General features: G+C 39.7%; 1 protein-coding gene across 1 annotated transcript in view; it reads right to left on the bottom strand.

Moving 5' to 3' along the window:
• The window catches only part of ubl3b (ubiquitin-like 3b), a 40,176-nt gene that overhangs the window by 7,788 nt on the left and 12,129 nt on the right, over positions 1–20,259 (bottom strand). Inside the window, exons 3-5 of the mRNA XM_061900241.1 lie at positions 6,705–6,813; positions 6,487–6,573; positions 1,436–1,513 (exon numbers count right to left, since the gene is read on the bottom strand). Of these exons, the coding sequence (XP_061756225.1) occupies positions 1,436–1,513; positions 6,487–6,573; positions 6,705–6,813 (274 nt within the window). The remainder of the gene's footprint in view (positions 1–1,435; positions 1,514–6,486; positions 6,574–6,704; positions 6,814–20,259) is intronic.

The raw sequence follows: 20,259 nt of genomic DNA, 5'->3' as shown, positions 1-20,259 counted from the left end.
CAATTGTTGGATATGACTTTAAAAACCTCTTAAGGACCAAGTTGTTTGTTTACATGTTTTTTCTTCCTCTTTGCTATTTGGGCAGGTAGCGGGGGTGTATATATTTTCACGTCTTCATATATATATATATATATATATATATATATATATATATATATATATATATATATATATAATCTGTTCATGAATGAGTATATCCATTCGACCCCCGTGTTCAATGGAGAAGTCTGATCTACAAAATTTGCAGGCAACATACCCCTTCCTCTTGGAGCTGTCCTGGATGAACTGAAATTTTTTTTTTCCAATCATTTTGGAACTTGCAAGCGTACTTCTTCTTATTCGTCGTCGCCACGTCTCTTCTTCGTTCTTCTGCTTCGTCTCTGTTATCTTTTTGGACATTACTACTTGCCGTAGTTTTGAAGCAATGCATGATGGGAATCCGGATGTTGTGCGTCAGTGTATTAACGTGCCGGCTTGAATAAACATGCTGAGAAATAGCTCTGTGCCTGCCTACTCTATGTCTTATAGATAAACCTATGGATAATGGAGACATATATAATAGTCTCCTTTTCAGGTTGTAGAGGACGCTAAAGGCACGCCCCCAATATTTTTGTCAGGGTGGAAATCGGTAGAAATTCGGGAGAATGGTTGCCCCGGGAGATTTTCGGGAGGGGCACTGAAATTCGGTAGTCGACAGGGAAAATCGGGAGGGTTGGCAAGTATGGTTCAAACCCCGGTTGAGTCATACCAAAGACTATAAAAATGGGAGCAATTACCTCCCTGCTTTGCGCTCAGCATCAAGGGTGGGACTTGGGGGTAAAATCACCAAAAATTATGACTGGGCGCGGCTACCGCTGCTGCCCACTGCTCCCCTCACCTCCCAGGGGGTGATCAAGGGTGACGGGTCAAATGCAGAGAATAATTTCGCCACACCTAGTGTGTGTGAGACAATTATTGGTACTTAAATACACACAAAGAGATACAAACAAGTAATAAAAGTTGGTTTTACATAATATGAGCCCTTTACAGATAAGATGAGAAGGCAAAGCAAGGACACTACTAAAGATGTAGATAAGAAAAAGCAGGTGAGGAAGCACTAGTGACAATGACACTGGGCCAGCTTGTATAAACATACATTGCTTAACAAGATGTGTGTCATAAAACGAGGAAATACATGAATAATGGATTGGGATTTCCATAGCACCTTTCAAGTCACTCAGAAGCCCATTATTCATTAATTTACTCCACGGCCACACACTGATGCTAGTAAGCTGGGTATGCTCCACATAAATATTTTACAAAACATGATTACAACTCCAAATGTTATTGTTACTTATTTGGAAAATAAAGCCTAAGAAGAGTTTTTCACAGGCAACTACACGTAAAGGGGTCAGATGGTGGTCTAATGCATGCGTCCAGCACAGCGTATGCTCACCGTGGGAGTTGGGCTCAGGAAGCGTTTCCCTGGCAACCAGGTGCATGACGGTGGTTCGGCCCGGGGGCAGTTTCAGAGCTGTAGAGACAGAACATACATACATTTATTTTAGCCAAGTTTGAGGAGAAACACCATGTGATGTTCACTTGCGTTTAAGAAAATACGCTCATAGGAGTGCTCTTTTGGAACTAAACGTTAATACAGCTACAGAATGTCTGTACAGCGTTACAACCAAAACTGACACGTGATACATATTGGCCGATATGATACAAATATCAACCTTCTTTTATTTAACAGCAATTGCTTTTTGTGCATGTAATCTTCCTAATATAGAGATGATATTATGCTCTTTTACAGGAAGAAAGGAAATTGCCCTTAACATGACTCATGTTATTTAATACTGTTGCTGCTTGTTTCAACTTTAAACAGACATAGCTTTTAATAGCTTTTTGGATGTGTCACCAATACCAGCAGCACCTTTCAAATATTCACAACAAGTATTTGAGCAAAAGGAAATGGAAGTGTGATTCCAGTGTACACTCAATGACACAGAAACATAACACACCGACCGTGACTTCAATCATTCTAAGTGAACACAAAAACAGCACATCCATTTGAAAATGTACAATGGCACACATTACAGACTTTTAGTCTGGCTTGTTTTCCAGAACGATAAACATTTCAGTCTTCTCAGCGGTCAGTCTGCTCCTCCTTGTTGAAGATGCGCAGAGAAATCTTCCAAAACAGCAGTAAATTGATTTACTTCTTAGCACGAGATCAGGGGTGTCCAAACTTTTTGACTCGGGGGCCGCATTGGGCAAAACAATGTGTGTGTGTGTGTGTGTGTGTATATATATATATATATATACATATACATATACACACGCATATTAATGCATACCGTATTTCCTTGAACTGCCGCCCGGTATATAGTATGCGCCTGCCTTGAATTACTGCCGGGTCAAACTCATTTCGCAAAATAATTAGCGCATGCTTAGTATTTCCGCCGGGTCAAACTCGTCACGTCACGAGTGACACTTCACCTGTCCTCATTTTCAAAATAGAGGAGGCTGATTTCAATAATTTTAAATCACATAAAGGGAATAAGATTAAGAGCTATTCAGTAGGATTTAAGATTCAAGCTATTGATTACCGGTATGCTAAAAAGAACAGTAAGCAGCTATGTTTTATTAATATACCGTAGCTGCGTATGTCAAATATGAGTCATTAAATGACTCCCGCCTCCTGGTGGTAGAGGGAGCTAGTGATCCTTCTTGCGACTACTTGGCTGCAGAAGAAGTGACAACGAGTGTCGTGATATGTGCTGGAAACGGATATGACGCAGGGGATGCACAACGGACCTTTTAGGATGTAACACCACTACTCTTATGCTGGCTATGTAAACAACCGAGCTGAAATAAAGCATGTTGCAGTCATATATACTCAGTGTATTTTTTATACAATAACACTTCATGGTGGCAGCGGTGGGATAAAGAGATCACCCATGGAGCAAAACGAGTAAACTGATAAAACAGTTTACTAAACTGGACTTTCAATCGAAGCAGGAGGTAATAAAGGAAGATCTCCATCGAGACGGAGAGACTTTTAAAACTGAAGAAAGATAAGGAAGACTTCTATAAACAAGTTATCAATGCTTTTGATCAGAAGGAGCTGCAAATGGACTTCATTTATAAGTAAAGGTAAGACTATAATAATGTTTTTCTAATTAAATGTGCTTTTCATGATGGTATCCTTACATCACACTCAAATTTTTACCGCATGACTTTGGTAAGCGCTGGAGTGAGAAGAGGTTTTAAATTAATTAGCGCCCCGGCGGCAATTAAAGGAAATACGGTATACACATACACACACACACATATATATGTATATATATTAGGGCTTGGCGATATACGCGTTATATTGCAGGTTAGTTTCTGTGCGACATAGAAAATGACTATATGTTGATATTGGAGTATACGTTCTCACGCAGTTGCTTTTAGCTACGGGCATTACACTGTAGGCTCTTCTCACTCCTTGTGTCTCCTTCTCACAGACAGTATGCACACCTTCTTACATACGTCACAAACTTTCATGTCATACGTCACATACGTATACCCCCTCGCGGAGCAGAGAGATGCCGCATGGGTAACGTTAGCTGTGATGCTAGCGAAGCCGTGCGAGTGGTAATACGAGAAAAAGAAGGTGCGGATCTGGTAACAAATGAAGGAAGAATTAATTCCCCAAAAAAACAGCAGGGGGTCCATCGTCTGGCGGTGGTTTGGCTTCAAGCGAGAATATGTCGAATAGACAACTTTCATTTGTCAAATGTTGGGCACAAGCGTTGCTACCAAAAGTAGCATTAGTGCTAATATGTAGCATCATGGGACGGCGTGGTTAAGTTGGTAGAGTGGCTGAGCCAGCAATCTGAGGGTTACTGGTTCAATCCCCACCTTCTACCATCCTAGTCACGTCCGTTGTGTCCTTGGGCAAGACACTTCACCCTTGCTCCTGATGGGTCCTGGTTTGCGCCTTACATGGCAGCTCCCGCCATCAGTGCGTGAGTGTGTGTGTGTGTGAATGAGTGAATGTGGAAGTAGTGTCAAAACGCTTTGGGCTCCTTAAAAAGGGGTAGAAAAGTCCATACAAGTACAACCCATTTACCAACATTTGAAAAGTCACCTGCTAATAACTGTTAAATAAATACAGTTTTGGTCAATTGACTTAGTTGTGATTTCATTCTCTGCATGAAAGTTAAAAGTAGCATATATGAATGCAGTATGAACAAGACTGTTTTAATGTAGACACATAGAATCATCATACTGCTGTGATTATATGTATCAAGTGTTCATTCAAGGCTAAGGCAAAATACGGATATATATATTGTGTATCGCGATATATATATATATATATATATATATATATATATATTATGCGCGGTTTGCAGTCTCATCCGCGGAGTCCGCGGATAAACCGCGGGTCGGGCGGGTGACATGAAGAAAAAATCGATTTTTATTAGATACGGGCGGGTGGCGATTGAACCATCCGGAAATATTTGATATACATGGTTCTGGGATCGGTATCCTTTACCATTCAAAGAGCCATTTAAGACCCGTGTCACAAAGCGAAGAAGACAATAGGAGACGCTAAAATTCTCTAAAATGACTGCCGGCAGTCACCCAGATAGTAAGTATTAAGGCGTGCTATGAAGCCATTGACTTTGTCGCCTTCTACAGCATGTACGATCTGCTTGTCAGTCCAGCTTCATGTTGTGTGTGGCTTCCACGGCAACACGAAAACGACTGCAAGGCATACTGGGTGACACAGAGTACACTAATGGTTATGATATAAACAATTTTAACACTCTTAGTAATATGCGCCACGCTGTGAAGCCACACCAAACAGGATTGACAAACACATTTCGGGAGGACATCCTCCCAGTAACACAACATAAACGCAACACAACAAATACCCAGAATTCTTTGTATCCATGACACTTCACCCTGCCACCCCCCCGCCCCCGTGCGTCGGTAAAGTGGGCGGGGTTGGGGGTGCGGGGTGTAAAATAAATTCAGGTAATGTCACGGATACAAAGGATTTTGGGTATTTGTTGTGTTGCGTTTATCTTGTGTTACTGTGAGGATGTTCTCCCGAAATGTGTTTGTCAATCTTGTTGGTGTGGCTTCACAGCGTGGTGCATATTAGTAAGTGTTAAAGTTGTTTATATCACAACCATCAGTGTACTTTTTATTACCCAGAATGCCTTTCAACATTGTACGTGGAATTGCGGAAGCTGCACACAACATGTTGCCGGACTAACAATTGGTTTGTACATGTTGTTGAAGATGTCAAAGGCAATGGCTTCACAGCACGCCCCTATTCTTGCCATCAGGATGAACGCCAATTGGATGTTCGCAGGCACGTTAGCGGCTCCAATTGTCTTCATTACTCTGTGAAACGGGTTCAAATAGCTTTGTGAGTGGTAAAGGTGGCCGACCTCTGATGTATTAAAGCGGGCGGGTGGATGCGGAACAATTAAAATGTTGGTTCGGGTGGACGGCGGGTGGATGACGACATTGGTGACGCGGTTGCGGATGATATAATTGCCTATCCGCGCATCTCTCATATATATATATATATATATATATATATATATATATATATATATATATATATATATATATATATATATATATGCACACACATGGCGACACCAATAGAGCTCAGCTGAGAGCAGTGCCCTATTGGTGATGCAGTTTGCGCTCGTGTGAGTGTGGCGGGAACAGAGAAGTCTGAAAGAAATAGCTAAAAAACAAAAAACAAAAAAAACAACAACCACCACAAGGTGGAAAAGAAGCAAATGGCATAGAGAAGACGAGAGAGGGTTTGCAATCATTTAAAACTGAAAAAGAGACATCGTGGTGAAATGTTTGCACTGTCAAACAGAGCTGGAATTTCACACAAATCGACGACGCGGCACATTACCAGAAAGCCTCATTCCTATTAAAGAGCAGCAAAAAAGCAGAAACAAGGTAAAGGTCTATTTTGGCAAATAACGCCATTTTGCATGTCGGACTTGCATAATTTTTAGAAGTAACACTGGACAAATATTTTATTCAAACACATGGGGGCTTGTGAATACGTGTTAGCACCTGCATGTACTGTATGTTAATGCTAAAGATTTGTTTGTCCGAAAATCAAAAACCGATTAATACATTTTTAAATGTATATCAATCAATCAATCAATGTTTATTTATATACAGTAGCCCTAAATCACAACTGCCTCAAAGGGCTGCACAAACCACAACGACATCCGCGGATCAGCGCCCACATAAGGGCAAGGAAAATCTCACAACCCAGTGGGACGTCGATGAGAATGACTATGAGAAACCTTGGAGAGGATCGCAAATGTAGGTCACAAGTGATAGCTGTACAACAGTTGTCCATAACTGTGAGGTACAAATATAGTCTATTTATGATAGTGGCTGTAGTTTGTACAGCGTTATACTGAAATCACTTTTTTATATTTGCCTGGTGGTGGTGTAGCATCTCACCTCCGAGGGTCACATTGCCATGAAGGAAGCGCCCCTGGAAGATGAGGCGGAGTATGCTGGGGCTGCTCACCCTCTCTTCCTCCCAGCCTGGCGGCACAACAACATCACGATTAGGACCATGTGATGGTGCAAAAATGTGGCCAAAAATGCAGTAAAGAAGGACCAGGAAAAGGACGGACAGACGTGGGCGAACGTGCTTAGCTGCAAACTGAGCTCACCCGTGGGCCAGTTATCAAACACATGCTTGGCGATGTCTGTGGCCGAGTCGTTTGGCGAGAAGGTGAAGTTCTCGGTCTTCCCGCTGACCAGGATGAGGCGGAGGTGTACCTGAGACAAGCAAAGAAAAAACATCAAAAGTAGTACCAGGGTGGAATCCCTCCTCTTATTCTGACCTCCTCGGACACGGGGCGACACGCGGGGGGCATTCCAGCCTAATGAGATTTACATCCACCCTCCCACGACGTTCCTCCGTTCACTCGGCCGAGCGAGGACCGACGCAAGGAGAAGCCGGACAACGTAACGAGAAGGGTGCGGCTAAAGGCCGGCGAGCTCCCGCTTGTCCGGGTTGTTGGCCTAATGCGATAACCCCGGGTGTCCCAGACAGCTCTGGGCCACGTTATTAAATTTACATGGGGGAGAACTAAGACGGAGAGAGGGGGGGTGGGCGGTGCATATGTGAAGGGGAGGACTTCTAATTGGGGGGGGGGGGACTACCACCAGGCAACCTGGTCACACAAAGAGCTAAAAATAGAAATGTTTTTAAGAGGTCTGAAATATTTAAAGTTAAAGTACAAAAGATTATCACGCACACTCTAGGTCTGGTGAAATGTGTCCTCTGCATTTGACCCATCGCCTTATTCACCCCCAATTCCGACGCTTGATGCTGAGTGGGAGGTAATGTCTCCCATTTTTATAGTCTTTGGTATGACTCGGCCAAGGTTTGAACTCACAACCTACCCATCTCAGGGCGGACACTCTAACCACTAGGCCACTGAGTAGGTCTGAGTAGGTTATCAGCAATTCAACCTCAGAGTCGATCAAGAACTTGGACCAGGGTTATTTAATTGGTGGCCAGGGGCCAAACCTGGCCCGGGAGTGACACTGTACTAGCCTGTGACTTCAGTTCAAAACTTGAGAGCCAAACATTTTTGCAGATAATTCCTAAAAGTGTGCTCTGTTGTGTAGAAGAATATGGACCAGTGTAAAAAAATTGACAGATCCTAACATTGACATTGAACCTTTGCCAGCAAACATAGAAAACTGGGGCCTTAACTTGCGATTTATATAACTGAGGTGGTCCTCAAGGCACCCCTTTAAGTCCTCTTTTTTGGAAGTCGGGTTGTACGGTATACTGGTACTAGTGTAGCACCACGATACTCAATCAATCAATGTTTATTTATATAGCCCTAAATCACAAGTGTCTCAAAGGGCTGCACGCCACAACGACATCCGCATAAGGGCAAGGAAATACTTACAACCCAGTGGGACGTCAATGAGAATGACTATGAGAAACTTTGGAGGACCGGATGCAATGGACATCAAGTGGGTCTGACATATTGTGAAAGTCCAGTCTATAGTGGATCCAACATAATAGTGAAAGTCCATTCCATAGTGGATCTAACATCAGAGTGAGAGTCCAGTCCATAGTGGATCTAATAGTGGATCTAACATAATAGTGAGAGTCCAGTCCATAGTGGATCTAACATAATAGTGAGAGTCCAGTCCATAGTGGATCTAACATAATAGTGAGAGTCCTGTCCATAGTGGATCTAACATAATTGTGAGAGTCCAGTCCATAGTGGATCCAACATAATTGTGAGAGTCCAGTCCATAGTGGATCTTACATCAGAGTAAGAGTCCAGTCCATAGTGGATCTAACGTAATAGTGAGAGTCCAGCCCATAGTGGATCTAACATAATAGTGAGAGTCCAGTCCATAGTGGATCTAACATCAGAGTAAGAGTCCAGTCCATAGTGGATCTAACGTAATAGTGAGAGTCCAGTCCAGAGTGGATCTAACGTAATAGTGAGAGTCCAGTCCATAGTGGATCCAACATAATCGTTAGAGTCCAGTCCATAGTGGGGCCAGCAGGAAACCAGCCCGGGCGGAGAAGGGTCAGCATACTTTCCATCCATCTATCTATTTTCTACCGATTATCCCCTTCGGGGTCGCTGGAGCCTATCTCAGCTGCATTCGGGCGGAAGGCATTGTACACCCTGGACAAATCGCCTCCTCATCACAGGGCCAACACAGATAGACAACATTCACACTCACATTCACACACTAGGAACCATTTAGTGTTGCCAATCAACCTATCCCCAGGTGCATGTCTTTGGAGGTGGGAGGAGCCTATCCCCAGGTGCATGTCTTTGTAAGTGGGAGGAGCCTATCTCCAGGTGCATGTCTTTGGAGGTGGGAGGAAGCAGGAGTAGAACCAACGCAGTCACAGGGAGAACATGCAAACTCCACACAGAAAGATCCCGGGCGCAGGATCGAACCCAGGACCTTTGTATTGTGAGGCAAACGCACTAACCCCTCTTCCACTGATACTAATTCATCATATTCGGTACTATAACACCTCTAAAAGGGACACCCCCACCCTTTTTAACAGTTATGACAGCGCGTCATCGTCACGGTTATACGAGCAGAGAAGCATGTTAGCGCACACACACACACACACACACACACACACACACACACACACACACACACACACACACACACACACACACACACACACACACACACACACACACACACACACACACACACACACACACACACACACACACACACAGAGTACTTACAAGCAGACACCGTGTGTAGACAGAAAAGGGAGAATGGACGCATTTTGGTGTAAAAAGTAAAGATAAAGGTGAAGTTATAACACTGAAACACCCTCAGGAAGAGACATGGCGCAGTCGGCTTTAATTGAGCTACAGTACTTCTAAAACAGAATCAGACTCAGAATCGTTTCTATTGCCATTGTTTGAGAACGGGTTCACAAACTAAGAATTGTACTTGATGCAATGGTGCAACATAGAACACATAGAACACAGAATAGAATAACATGAGCTATAACTGAGCTATCAGATGTTATATTTCATGTGCCTGATGGCCGAGGAGAAAAAACAGTCCAGGTGGCGGGAGGTGTGGGTCTGGATGGACCCTAGTCTTCTGACTACGTGTCCCATTTGTCCTCCCTACATGGGGATAAATAAAGTCAGTTTCTTACAAGTATCATTATTTTTTATTTATTTATTTATTTCGGCAATCTTCACATAAAACAAAGAACAACAACAAAAAAAAGGAAAACAAAAAAACACTCATTTGAGCAATGATTGAGCCGAAAGGGTGTAGGTTGAAGCAACGCTTATATAAACCTATCCCATCACAATAAGAACAAGATTCAAAAATATATAAAATCTAAAACATGCTTCACTTATATTACTTTTTTTTAAGCAATATATAAGCAACATATATGTAGCACACGTCTCATATACACAGTTTAACATTTAAATCAAACATATACATTTGTACACTTATATATATATATATATATATATATATATATATATATATATATATATATATATATATATATATATATATATATACACACAATTCATTTAAATTCCATATAAAGTGGTAATATATACATTTTAATATAACCTATATGTATAATTATGAAATCATAAATTGTATTTATATACATATTATATATTATTGTCTTTCAAAAAAAAAGACGAGGAATATCTTAACATGCTTCACTACACACCGTAGTGAAGCACAATGTAAACAACACAATGGGTGGATCTACACCTGACATCCACTGTAATGATTCCAAGTACAGGAGCGTAACTAGTCGATACAACTATGATTACATCGATATTTTCTATCGTCAAAAAAAATATATATATTTTTAAAAAATTCATATTATGTTTATAAAGTCAGTAAATACGCCCCTGGACACATGAGGACTTTGAATATGAACAATGTATGATCCTGTAACTACTTGGCATCGGATGGACACCCAAATTTGTGTTGTCATCCAATACTAATGTCAAGTATCAAAGAAGGGAAGATTAAGTCATTATTACATTTATCACTTATAATAACTGCTTTGCCAGCAACTTGAGGGTGCCAGGTTCGATCCGCGCTTCCGCCATCCTAGTCACTGCCGTCGTGTCCTTGGGCAACACTTTACCCACCTGCTCCCAATGCCAGCCCCACTGCTTTAAATGTAACTTACATATTGGCTTTCGTTATGTAAAAGCGCTTTGAGTCACTAGAGAAAAGCGCTATATAAATATAATTCACTTCACATTTTGATACCGGTACCAAAATGTATTTTGATACTTTTCGATACACCACAAAAAATGGCAATATTGTGATTATTTGAACAAAAAATCTGAGGGTACATGAAACATGTTTATTATTGTAATTTAGTCCTTAAATAAAATAGTGAACATACTAGACAACTTGTCATTTAGTAGTAAGTAAACAAAGACTCCTAATTAATTAATTAAACATACAAGATTTTGTGACGCTAAAAAATATCGATGTAATCATGGTAGTATCGACTGGATTGTATTTAACTTGGTATCATTACAGTGGATGTCAGGTGTAGATCCACCAATGGCATTTGTTTACATTGTGACCCCGGTGAGCTATTGTATCCTCCTACGGTGTGTAGTAAAGCATGTTTAGCTATTCCTCATCCTACAGTGATAATGATAAGTGTAAGAAACTTACTTTAATTTTTGGCCACGGAGACGAGGATTAGGGATTTAGAAGTAGCTAAAACGCTGCAGACTGCGTATGGATGTTAGCCGCTAGCTAGCTAGCCATGTCTTAAGGCAGCTCTTGCTGAGGGTGTTTCAGTGTTATAACTTCACCTTTATCTTTACTTTTTACAATAAAAGGCATCCATTCTCCCTTTTTTAGTCTACACACTGTATCTGCTTGTAAGTACTCTGTGTGTGTGCGCTGCCATACATGCTTCTCTGCTCGTAAAACCAGCAATGTCCTGATGCGTCGTCATGCCTGGGAACCGGTACTTTCCAAACGGAGTATAGTACCGATTTTGATTCATTAGTACCACGATACTATACTAGTACTGGTATACAAATCGGCCGTTCTTAAGTCAAATGTTTTCCTTTTTCTAAAATCGATAAAATTGAACGATTGCTTTTTAAAATGATGTTAGATCAATACCCACAGTGTCGCCCGGAAGGCAAAATAGCCGACCACAGATTAATGTAGTTGAATTTTAGGAATATAAATCGAAGTTTGGATTAACTAACACCCTTTTAAAGTAATATCTAAATGGGGAACATTTATCTATGATTATATGGAAAATGTGCTGATGTTGTGTTTGACAGAAAGCAGATTCCGCAGAAGTCTGCTTTTCCAAATTAATGCTGCACATTATTATTACATTACTTCATAAAATGACTATTGTTTGTGGAACATTGTGTACAGAACATTTGTTATCTAAAAGTTTGTTTTTAAAAAGGCATATTGCGTGTTAAAATTTATCATTTTTGGGGGGCCAAGCTCTAATGAAATTGATTTCATTGGGATACGTTGATTTGAAGTACAAGTGTTTTGGGTTAAGAGCTGTGTCACAAAACTAATTATGCTCCTAAGTTGAGGTGCTACTCTGTTTCTTTCCTTTAGTTAAAAACTTTTTCCAAAGGCACAACCAGGAACCAGTTTTATTCCTTGATTCCAAAACGACGCCCAAGATAGAGAGAACAGGAAAAACTGGTGTCAAGGCAAGGATATTTGAATTAAGTAAATATTTTTGAGTATTAGTTAGGCATTAAATACATCAAATAAAAATTCCTCAAGTGTTGTGTACAGATAATTAAAATAAAAACTTATTACAAAAAATACCCCTGCAACATTTGGTGCTGTACTCATCTATTCAATTACAAACCACACAAGCAGTGAAGTTGTAATGTTGTGTAAATGTTAAATAAAAAGAGAATACAATGATTTGCAAATCCTTTTCAACTTATATTCAATTGAATAGACTGCAAAGACAAGATATTTCATGTTCACACTTGAAAACTTTATTTTTTGCCAACATTAGCTCATTTGGAATTTGATGCCTGCAACATGTTTCAAGAAGGCTGGCACAAGTGGCAAAAAAGACTGAGAAAGTTGAGGAATGCTCATCAGAGGCTTATTTGGAACATCCCACAGGTGAACAAGCTAATTGGGAACAGGTGGGTGCCATGATTGGGTATAAAAGCAGCTTCCATGAAATGCTCAGTCTTTCACAAACAAGGACGGGGCGAGGGTCACCACTTTGTCAACAAATGACTGAGAAAGTTGTTTAAGAACATTTCTCAACCAGCTATTGAAAGGAATTTAGGGATTTCACCATCTACGCTCCATAATACCATCAAAAGTTTCAGAGAATCTGGAGAAATCACTGCACGTAAGCCATGATATTACAGACCTTGGATCCCTCAAGCGGTACTGCATCAAAAAGCGACAGCAGTGTGTAAAGCAGAGGTGTGGACTCGAGTCACATGACTTGGACTCGAGTCAGACTCGAGTCATGAATTTGATGACCTCAGACTCGACTTGACAAAATGTAAAAAGACTTGCAACTCGACTTTGACTTTAACATCAATGACTTGGGACTTGACTTGGACTTGAGCCTTTTGACTTGACATGACTTGCAACTTTCCCCAAAACCCAACGATTAAAAAGTTATTCAGGAGCGCTCCGTATCTTCCATTGTGTACGTGTGTTTGTCAACATGTGTGCGATGACAGCCTGTGCGCTACCTGTCAGTACAACAGCCAATCAAATTACAGCCAATCAAATTACATCCACGTTGTTTTCGTCACACAGCATTCATCCAATCAAATTGCAGGAAAACCAAGCAGAACTGCTCTCAAACAACAGAAGAATAAGTGGGGAAAATTATGCCATAAAGTGTTTCGTTCGGGTATTAAAACTACGACTTGGTCAACAACACAGGAATTTCCGTATGCAAATCATGCGGTTGGAAGATTACAGACGGAGACGCAACAACTTCCAACTTCGTTCGACATTTGAAGTTGCACAAAGAAGGGTACGTTTTGAATGTAAGCTAACGTTTATTGGCTGAGTAACGTAACTTTTATTTGTTGTGTAGTTAAATCAGTGAGGCTGTAAACTCACTGCTGACGTTATAACCATAGACATCTTATAAGTAGACACAGCATCGAGCGCGACTGCCTGTTGCCGCTGACGTGACGCACGGCCGCCATCTTGGAGTGGTGATCCGCTCCACTCAGGGCAATTCCTTTGGCAGGAGCAATGAACTGTCAGCACATTTAATTCATATTACCTCACTGTATACCACTGATACTCACGCGCTTTTTTGTCATACGTGTAACTATGATAAAGGACACATGTCTTGGTGTGTTCATAATTTGCTTAACAGTAATAGAATATTCTTATATGCTATAAGTGACCAGACGTCTCAGATCAAAACTGGGAATATAATCCCAGATAAGGGGGGAAAAAACAGTCAGCTATTTTTAAGTCAAAGAAACAATATGATTAGGTTATACATACACATGCGTATATCCTACATAAACAATGTATGAATACATTAGATAGCTTTATATCTTACAGACCTATAGACCAGTGGTTCTCAAATGGGGGTACTTGAAAGTACGCCAAGGGGTATATACATGATGTTTTTCTTAAATATTCTAAAAATAGCAACAATTCAACATCCTTTATAAATATATTTACTGAATAATACTTCAACAAAATATGAATGTAAGTTCATAAACTGTGAAAAGAAATGCAACAATGCAATATTCAGTGTTGACAGCTAGATTTTTTGTAGACATGTTCCATAAATATTGATGTTAAAGATTTCTTTTTTGTGAAGAAATGTTTAGAATAAAATTCATGAATCCAGATGGATCTCTATTACAATCCCCAAAGAGGGCACTTTATGTTGATTACTTTTATGTGTAGAAATTTTTATTTAAAATTGAATCACTTGTTTATTTTTTAACAAGTTTTTAGTTATTTTTACATCTTTTTTTTTCCAAATAGTTCAAGAAAGACCACTACAAATGAGCAATATTTTGCACTGTTATACAATTTAATAAATCAGAAACTGATGACATAGTGCTGTATTTTACTTTTGTATCTCATTTTTCAACCAAAAATGCTTTGCTCTGATTAGGAGGTACTTGAATTTAAAAAATGTTCACAGGGGGTACATCACTGAAAAAAGGTTGAGAACCACTGTTATAGACTTTATCTCTGTTGCTGCAACAGCAGAGAGTTTATTCTGTCTTGACACTTTGTATTGATATTTTCTATTACATTCTTCCCTTAAATGATCATGTTTACAGTGATTGTTTTGTATGTATTTTTCATGTATGTTGCTTTGGATAAAAGTGTCTGCCAAATACTTAAACATATATAAACACCTGAAAGTCTTTATTTCAGCTAAAACCACCAATCTGTTTCACTGGATTCAGAATAAAACCAAGTTCTGTCTTACCCAACAAAGTTAGTATTTGAATATTGTTACTTTACTTATCTGACTTATCTGTGGTTACAATAAAATGAGAATGAATCATAATCAATGGCGGCTGGTGAATTTTGTTTTAGGTGGGCCTGAAAGTTTGTAAACCACATACCTGTAGGGGGTCATCCTCCCCCAGATTTCTTTGTGATTTTCACATACAAATATTGTAGTTCTTTGCTCCTGCTTAACTCTGTGGTAATATTCTTTTCACAAAATACAACCAATAGTATGTTAATGTTAAATGTTACTTGTGAAAAGTAATCCCCCAATTCCTATTTTCAACAGTCCGCTCATTTGAGCAGGAAAACACTGAATACCAGCCCAGCATCTTTGTTTTCTACCTGTCAACTGTCAGTTTAGGCTGCTTGCCAGCTCCTCATCACCTTTTCAAGATGGCGGCCAAATTGCTTGCGTAACAGCAGCCAATTTAACGTCTACTTATAAGATGTCTATGGTTATAACGTCATTGCAAACACGGCAATCTGTTGTGTCGACTGCAGTTCGCTACCTTATTCATACTTTTTAAGCAGGGTTGCATGAGGTACCTACACATAACGTTACGTTAGTGAATGTATCACAAACAGTAACGTAACGTTAGACGGCGGTCAGCAGCACCGCATATTTTAGCCACCTACAAAAAGACAAACATAGTCAAATAAAGGTCAGTTAAAATGTATACTATATTAAGAATATGTGTACATATTTCATAGAGCCCTGACATCTAAAAAGTACAGCACTGTTCATTGTTATGTTCATGTATTTGTTATGTTTTTTATGTGTACGCACACATATATAGTGTGAGATGAGATCAATGAGATAAGGTAAGAACAGGATAGAAACTGCTGTGGAACGAGTTACAATGCAATATTCCATGGAAATACAATGTTAATACTTTTGTGCAAATAAGTACAGTTGCACTTGTTTTTTGAAATGTGTTTATACTGTAAAGGAATGAGTTAAGTGTTTAGAATAACTGCTTAATAGTGCTATTATAAAGTGCAGTACAAGCACAGTTTTTTAAAATAATAAATACATACAGCGTTTTAAAATCATACACAATCTATGTACATATATTAGTCTGTGCTTAAAAAGACTTGAAATGACTCGAAACTCAAAATGCAGGACTTGGGACTTGACTTGAGACTTCCCAGTATTGACTTTGGACTTGACTCGGGACTTGCCTGTCTTGACTCGGGACTTGACTCGAGACTTGAGGGCAAAGACTTGAGACTTACCTGTGACTTGCAAAACAATGACTTGGTCCCACCTCTGGTGTAAAGGATATCACCACATGGGCTCAGGAACACTTCAAAAAACCACTGTCAGTAACAAAAGTTGGTCACTACATCTGTAAGTGCAAGTTAAAACTCTACTATGCAAAGCCAGAGCCATTTATCAACAACACCCAAAAACACCGCCGGCTATGCTGGGCCCAAGCTCATCGAAGATGGACTGACGCAAAGTGGAAAGGTGTTCTTTGGTCTGACATGTCCACATTTCAAATTGCTTTTGGAAACTGTGGATGTTGTGTCCTACGGAACAAAGAGGACAAGAACCATCTGGTTTTCTATAGGCGCAAAGTGTAAAAGGCAGCATGTGTGATGGTATGCGGGTGTGTTGTGGCCAAGGCATGGGTAACTTACACATCTGTGAAGGCACCATTAATGCTGAAAGGTACATACAGCTTTTGGAGCAACATAAGTTGCCATCCAAGCAACGTTATCATGGACACCCCTGCTTATTTCAGCAAGACAATGCCAAGCCAGGTGTTACAACAGCGTAGCTTCATAGTAAAAGAGTGCGGGTACTAGACTGGCCTACCTGTAGTCCAGACCTGTCTCCCACTAAATATGTGTGGTGCAGTATGAAGCCGAAAATACCACAATGGAGAACCTGGACTCTTAAGAGCAAGAATGGGAAAAAATTCCACTCCAAAAATGTGTCTCCTCAGTTCCCGAACCTTTACTGAGTGTTGTTAAAAGGAAAGGCCATGTAACACACAGGTAAAAATGCCGTTTGAACTTTTTTGCAATGTGTTGCTGCTATTAAATTCTAAGTTAATTATTATCATTATTTTTAAATAAAAGTAAGTTTCTCAGTGTGAACGTTAAATATCTTGTCTTTGCAGTCTATTCAATTGAATATAAGTTGAAAAGGACTTGCAGATCATTGTATTCTCTTTTTATTTAGCATTTACACATGACAACTTCATTGCTTTTGGAGTTTGTAATAAAATAATTCATTTTGCCTTTAAACATTACTAAAGTTGGCTTTGCCAAACTTAATTTTCTTTGTTTTTCAAGCTGGTGCAGCTCCCTTCAGTTTTTTGGTATAAATAATATAAAAAAATTAATAGCACATGTATTGTCCAATAACAAAAGACTAGGGCTGATTTGATTCAATTCCATATTAACAGTATTAACAAGTTTAACACTGTTACAAACGTGAACCCAAACCAAACAAGAAAGAAAGACAAATTTTGGAAAAACATCCGCACCGTAACAACAACATTAACACAACAGAATAAATACCCAGAACCCCTTGCAACAGTGACTCTTCCGGAATGCTACAATACACACGTCCCCCCCGCTACACTCCCCACCTCAACCCCGATGACTTCACATCAAATATTGGATTTTGAAAAATATTTTTGGTGGAAAATTTTGCATATTTTGTGTGTTTGCCATTAAAAACATAGTTTTGTTTGACAAAAAAGGGCGGAAAACAAACAAACAACAAAACAACATAAAAAAACAAAAAAAAACATTTTGAAATGAGGAATAAATGTGAAGTTGATGTAGACTCCAGAGATTTGAGCGTTAAATATAAAATGTATGTATGCCCTGGCACGCCATTATCATCATTTTATCATCCAAGCAAAACACTTTACACTTTTATACTGAAATAAATACACCTACAACTTATTAAATAAAAATATAGAAAAATCCACCGGCAGCGGTAAATTTTAGATCCATGAAGGAAAGAAGAAAGCGACAGAATATTTATAGCTGAATACATTTACATATGCATACAAATTTGTCTTATTTTTCTATTATTTCTTGTAATGAATGAAGTAACGTTTATGACAACTATTTTCCAAAACACAACATATAACGTGAGATATAACAAGATCATACATACGTTTATCCTTTGTTTTCAAAACGCTTACAAAAAAGTGGGACCCCAAAAATTTACTGTGGGACCCCATTTTTATGACATGATGGGGTCCACGGGACACCATTTTGAAAATTTCTAGCGCCAACACTGCTGTCAACAGAGGAGAAAAAATGCTTTATTTCAATAAATATATTATTTATAAAGCAAATTGGAGTATCATTGGCAAATGTTCACCTAGTCCCGGCCTTGGCACGCATATGTGTGTCCTCTTTTTTGGATTTCACAATATGGTCAGCCTACCCTGTGACAACTTTTTGGCAATGTGTTGCTGCCATTAAATTCCAAGTTACTGATTAATTTTTTTTTAAGTTTCTCAGTGTGAACATGAAATATCTTGTCTTTGCAGTCTATTCAATTGAATATAGGTTGAAAAGAATTCGCAAATCATTGTATTCTCTTTTTATTTACCATTTTACACCAGTGGTCCCCAACAGATTTAATTTATTAATTTTATTTTATTTTTTTAAATGTTTTATTTTTTTAATTATGTATTTGTTTTAATAAAATCAACATAAAAAACACTAGATACACTTACAATTAGTGCACCAACCCAAAAAAACTCCCTTTTTCATGACAAACAAAAAAAAAAAAAGAATCTCCATCCCCCCCGGCCCCCCGGGCCGCGGGACAAATTATCAAGCGTTGACCGGTCCACAGCAACAAAAAGGTTGGGGACCATTGATTTACACAACGTGACAACTTCACTGCTTTTGGGTTTTGTAAGACAAGAAATTCTAAGAGTAAAATAAAATATTCTCAGTATTAAAGGCACACATACTTCTACTAAAGAAAATACGGTATTTCAAGTTGAAAAGTTTATTACCAACAGTGCCGTAACGTCTGGTTGACTAGAGTTAGTTATTTCTGCTTGAATGGCAGAAAATGTCTGTTATCAACTGTGTGTTTTGAGGTGGTAAAAAAAAAAAAAAAGTTGCATTGCTGCTCTTTGACCATTTCCCCTATTTACATTATTTCCTACAGGAAATGTTTACGCAAATACAAACAAATTGAGGTCCCGGGTGGATTCTGTATAAACACCAAGAGTTTGCACTGGCTATAGTAGCGAGACGTAACATAAATAGTGGTTAGAGTGTCCGCCCTGAGATCGCTAGGTTGGGAGTTCAAACCCCGGCTGAGTCATACCTAAGACTATAAAAACGTGACCCATTTCCCTGCTTGGCACTCAGCATCAAGGGTTGGAAAGGGGGTTAAATCACCACAAATGATTCCCGGGCGCGGCACCGCTGCTGCCCACTACTCCCCTCACCTCCCAGGGGGTGAACAAGGGGATAGGTCAAATGCAGAGGACACATTTCGCCATACCTAGTGTGTGTGTGACAATCATTGGTACTTTACTTACTTTACTTAAATACATCACGGTGATTTATTGCTTGAAACACAAATGTTGGCCTCGGAGCTCGCCATAATGCTTCTGGAGGAAATACCTCCAGAAAAGCACTCAAGCGTGGCTTATCTCCGCTCAGGTGCACCCCGCCCCTCTTTAAAAAGGTGCAACATGAACTTTGTCAGCTTCAAGAAGGACGGAGGCGAGAACAAAGAGACTTAACCCACGAGGCGGGACAATCCCGCTCTCTGATCTGTTTACAAATACGGCGCTCCCACTGTGGGACCCCCCGCCCCCCCACTGAACCCAATAACCTCGAGTGGGGTTACATACCCATGTCATACTAACAAGCCCCCCCCATCCACCCACTATACATGTCTTTCATCCCCCCGTTAAATGAAAACAACCTCAATCTGCCCGGTTCGCCATGGCAACATCTTCCGCGGCACATGTCCTTGAGGTTCTCCAATCCAAGGGTCGACGTCAAATCCTTTGAACGCTGATAGAAATTACTTTTTTTTTTTTTTTTTTATACAAAGAGGGCTACCGGGGCTCTCACCGGCTTAACTGCTCTTGATACATTTAGCTACATTTTCCTAAAAAAAACAACCCAGCTAATACTCCCTTATGAATGTATGCTTATGGATTTTACAGGCTGACAATTTAGGATTAGGGCATCTTCGAGCAC

The sequence above is a fragment of the Nerophis ophidion genome, linkage group LG05, assembly GCF_033978795.1.
Source record: "Nerophis ophidion isolate RoL-2023_Sa linkage group LG05, RoL_Noph_v1.0, whole genome shotgun sequence".
Taxonomy (NCBI): domain Eukaryota; kingdom Metazoa; phylum Chordata; class Actinopteri; order Syngnathiformes; family Syngnathidae; genus Nerophis; species Nerophis ophidion.
This window is presented reverse-complemented; position numbering and strand designations above follow the sequence as displayed.